At 42.1% G+C, this 4,177-nt stretch overlaps 1 protein-coding gene across 1 annotated transcript; it reads right to left on the bottom strand.

The window, feature by feature from the left end:
* On the bottom strand, nt 1-1,934 carry LOC125082585 (STAM-binding protein-like). Its single transcript, XM_047698357.1, has one exon. The coding sequence runs from the start codon at nt 1,886-1,888 to the stop codon at nt 614-616; it is 1,275 nt and encodes a 424-aa protein (XP_047554313.1). The 5' UTR covers nt 1,889-1,934; the 3' UTR covers nt 1-613.
* Between the last annotated feature and the right edge of the window lie 2,243 nt (nt 1,935-4,177).

The raw sequence follows: 4,177 nt of genomic DNA, 5'->3' as shown, positions 1-4,177 counted from the left end.
TATGTTAATTGTTATTTTATTGTAGAGGAAAAAAATATCCAGACATATTTGTTAAATAACAATACTTCCTGACAAAAATCACTCTTCAGGGTTTTTGGGCCTCACCATCTGGTCAGACATAGTGAGCTATCCATCACCCTTGTAATAAGCTTCATTAATGTTGTCATAAACCACAGGAAAACCCAAAGATTTTCTAAATGGCTTCCAAATTTCTGCATAGATGTCCTTAATAATTCCAAAGGTAAACAGTAGACAAATAGGTGGAGAAATTAGGAGCATAGCTTAGAGGAAAAAAAAAGTTAACAACTTGTGAATCTAGAATAAAGGGTATAGATTAAGTGTTCATTATACCATTCTTTCAACTTAATTTTTTAATTGCAGACAGACTGAAAAGTTGTCTTAGTGGGATCATGCTATTTTTCCACACTTGTGTAAAAAATACAGCCAATTATTTCTTTTTAAACCAGAAATAGAAAATCAGTTCTCCCCCAGGTGATACTCACTTTTAATTCTGTCTAAAAAGGCTTCCAGAGCTTTCTGGAAAGTTTAAATTAAGGGCCTACAGTACACTGATATGGTTTTATAGTTCTTGGGAAGTGTTCGAGTCAAATTCTCATCGAAGGTCTGTGATGGTCACTGCTCTGTCCACAACAGTCACATGGCTGCAGCTACAGAAGAGAGGTGGGTCCTTGCTGTGCGGATGAAATCCTTTCTGGCGACAGGAAGAAATCTCCTCTAGTCCATGGTCAGTTAGTTTAAAGAATCCAGTTTCCTGGAATTTGGGGGAACAAACAATGGCTATTGACTCCGGCAACATCATCTGGTAGGAGCAATGAGTGTGTAGGTCAACACTGGAGAGGAAGGCAGTCTGTGTGGGATGAGTATGGATCCAGCCCAGTGTGATGAGACCCTGCTGATCCTGTATGAGGAAGAGCTCTTCTTCGTTCTCGGTGTGGCAATAATCAGACCCGGCACTTTGCTTGGGGATGAGAACATGAGTAATGGTAAACTCATTCCTCATCAGTTTTCCACAGAGAATTCCACATGTCTCTACTCCTCGGGCTGTGTTGGCACTGGCTAACTGGAGGAACTGCGGGCAGAGCCTCTCGGGCACCGCCACATGGCGCAGTCCGTCAATTGTAGGAGTACTTTCTGAGTTGCTCAATGCTCCCGGTTTCAAGGACCTGTCCACCACGGGTGGCTTGGCAGGCCTCACGGTCGTATTACAGTCCGTAGACTGTGCAGATGCCACAGGTGCCGGGGGGAACACATCTGGGGAGGGCTTCTCCAAGTCCGGCACCAAGGGGCCGCCTAGGCCAGGGTCCACCTTCCCAAACTCCTGCACGATCTTCAGTCGCTCCTTTTCCAGCTCCTGGTTCCGGATCATCTCCTCAAAGGCATGGAACTGCTCTTGCTCCAACTGCTGCTGCTTCTGCTGGGCTACCCTCTGCCGCTCCTTCTCCAGCTCCTGCTGGATGGCCACGCTCCGTGCGAGCTCTTCCGCTTCCCTCTTCTTTTCTTCATTATATTCTATATATTCTTTTGTATATCGTTTTAATAGCTCTTCCTTCAGCTCTTCTGCCTTGGGAAATGCAATTTCCTTCAACTTCTTTACTGTGTCTTTCTTTTCAGGAATGACAGCTGATTTGTAATCTCGATGCTTTGGGAGTTTCTCAATAAAGAGCGTGATATACTTGTTATAGAGGATGAAGGCGTGTTCAATGTTGCCTTCCTCAGAGTAAATGGATGCCATTCGGATAATCTCGACTCCAGAGCGGAAATACCGTCGGGGTGGAATGTCTTCATTTATCTCCACTGCGCTACCCATCTGGGAGAGGGCCCTCACCCGGTCTTCAGGTGGAAGGCTCACATCTCCATGGTCAGACATCAGGACCAAGAAGTTCTGTCCCTGCGGACGACACTCGGAGCTTCCGGAAACGTCACATCCCAAAAAAATCTTTAAAATTTTAAGTTAACATATAAGGTATTTATTAGCCCCAGGGGTACAGGACTGTGAATTGCCAGGTTTACACTTCACAGCACTCATCTTAGCACATACCTTCCCCAATGTCCATAACCCCACCACCCTCTCCCTACCCACACCCCCGCCGCAACTCTCAGTTTGTTTTGTGAGATTAAGAGTCTCTTATGGTTTGTCTCCCTCCCGATCCCATCCTGTTTCATTTATTCTCTAACGAACATTTAAAGAATTAATGCTTATCCTTCTCAAATTTAAAAAATATAGGAGAATAATTCATAATTAATTCTCAGAGGTCTCTATTACCCTATACCAAAACCAGACAAAGAACAACAAAACCACAGAATAATATCCCTTACGAATGCAGATGCAAAAATCCTCAACAAAATACTATGCAAATTCAATTGAGCAATATATATATATATATTTTTAAAGATTTTTATTTATTTATTTGACAGAGAGAAATCACAAGTAGGCAGAGAGGCAGGCAGAAAGAGAGAGGAGGAAGCAGGCTCTCTGCTGAGCAGAAAGCCCGATGCGGGGCTCGAACCCAGGACCTGGGATCATGACCTGAGCCGAAGGCAGCGGCTTAACCCACTGAGTCACCCAGGCACCCCCGATTGAGCACTATATTAACAAGATTATACAGCATCATCAAGTAGGATTTATCCCGGAAATGATGGTAATATAAGGAAAGCAATAAATCACTGAATGATTCACTTTAAAATGGTTAATTTTATGCCATGTGAATTACACCTCAATAGATTTAAAAAACTGTGGCAAAATACACAGAAAATTCACCACTAGTTGATATTTAGTACATTCATAATGTTGTGCAACCAATTACCACTATCTAGTTCCAGAAGGATACCCCTTACCCATTAAGCAGTCTTTCCCATTCCTCCCACCCCTGCTTCCTGATAACCACTACTCTGCTTTCTGTCTCTATGGATTTATGTATTCCGGACATTTATATAAATGGAATCAAACAATACATGACCTTTTATGCCTGGCTTCTTTCTGGGAATAGTCTATCCTGAAGGTTGTAATACCAACCACAAGGAAGATAGGGGGAAGGAGGTGTTTTTGCTCCTTGGTTTTCACTAAAGCCTGAAGATTCTTTAACAATCATATATGTCAGCCTTATAAAGTGCATTAATAATGATTATAAAAAGAGCTTTCTGCTTTTCTTGCTGTCCCAAACCTGAGTTTACTTATTAAATTGAACATTTCACTTTAATCTTCTCTTAACAGACTTTATGTATTGGGCACCTGGGTGGCTCATTGGGTTAGGCCTCTGCCTTTGGCTTAGGTCATGATCTCAGGGTCCTGGGATCAAGCCCCACATGGGGCTTTCTGCTCCTCTCTGCCTACTTGTGATCTCTGTCAAATAAATAAACAAAATCTTAAAAAAAATAAACTTCATGTATTAATTCATTCAAGAAATATTTATTGATCTCCTGTTGTGTATCAACCTTGTGTAAGGCCCAAGAGATGTAGAGGCAAGCAAAACAGAAGTGTGTTTCTGCCTTTTCTGGAGTATGAGTCTAGTGAGAAAACAAGCATTGAAGAGTAAAACACAAAAGGTTGCATAATGAAATATGTTACATGTTCCATCTTAGTGGGTCTCCATTAGCTTTTACTTCTCTAGCCTCCATTCTTTTTCTGATGAAAAGAGAAACCACATCTTCCCCACTGAGGCCATGCAATAGGGTGAATAATGGTCCTCCAAAGATATCTATGTCCTAATCCCTGGAACCTGTGAATGTTACCATGTATGGCATAAAAAACTTTGTAGATGTGATTAAATCAAGGATTTTGATATGGGAGATTATCCTGGATTATCCAGTTGGACCCACTGTCATCACAAGGCTCCTTACTAGACGGAACAGGTGTCAGAGTTGGAGGAGGAAGTGATGTGATGACAGAAGCAGAGACTGGAGTGACGCACTTTCAAGATAGAGGAATGAACCACAAGCCAACTCTAGAAGCTGGAAAAAGCAAGGAAATATTCTGTCCTTGAGACTGCAGAAGGAACCAGCCCTATCTGTACCCAAATCTTGACTTTAGCCCAGTGAAATTGATTTCAGACTTCTGGCTTCCAGAATAGTTAAGAGAATCAATTTCTGTTGTGTTAAGCCACCAAATTTGTAGTAAATTGTTACAACACCACAGAAACCTAATATAGGCCATGTGGTT

Source organism: Lutra lutra, chromosome 12 (assembly GCF_902655055.1).
Source record: "Lutra lutra chromosome 12, mLutLut1.2, whole genome shotgun sequence".
In the NCBI taxonomy this organism is placed as follows: domain Eukaryota; kingdom Metazoa; phylum Chordata; class Mammalia; order Carnivora; family Mustelidae; genus Lutra; species Lutra lutra.
This window is presented reverse-complemented; position numbering and strand designations above follow the sequence as displayed.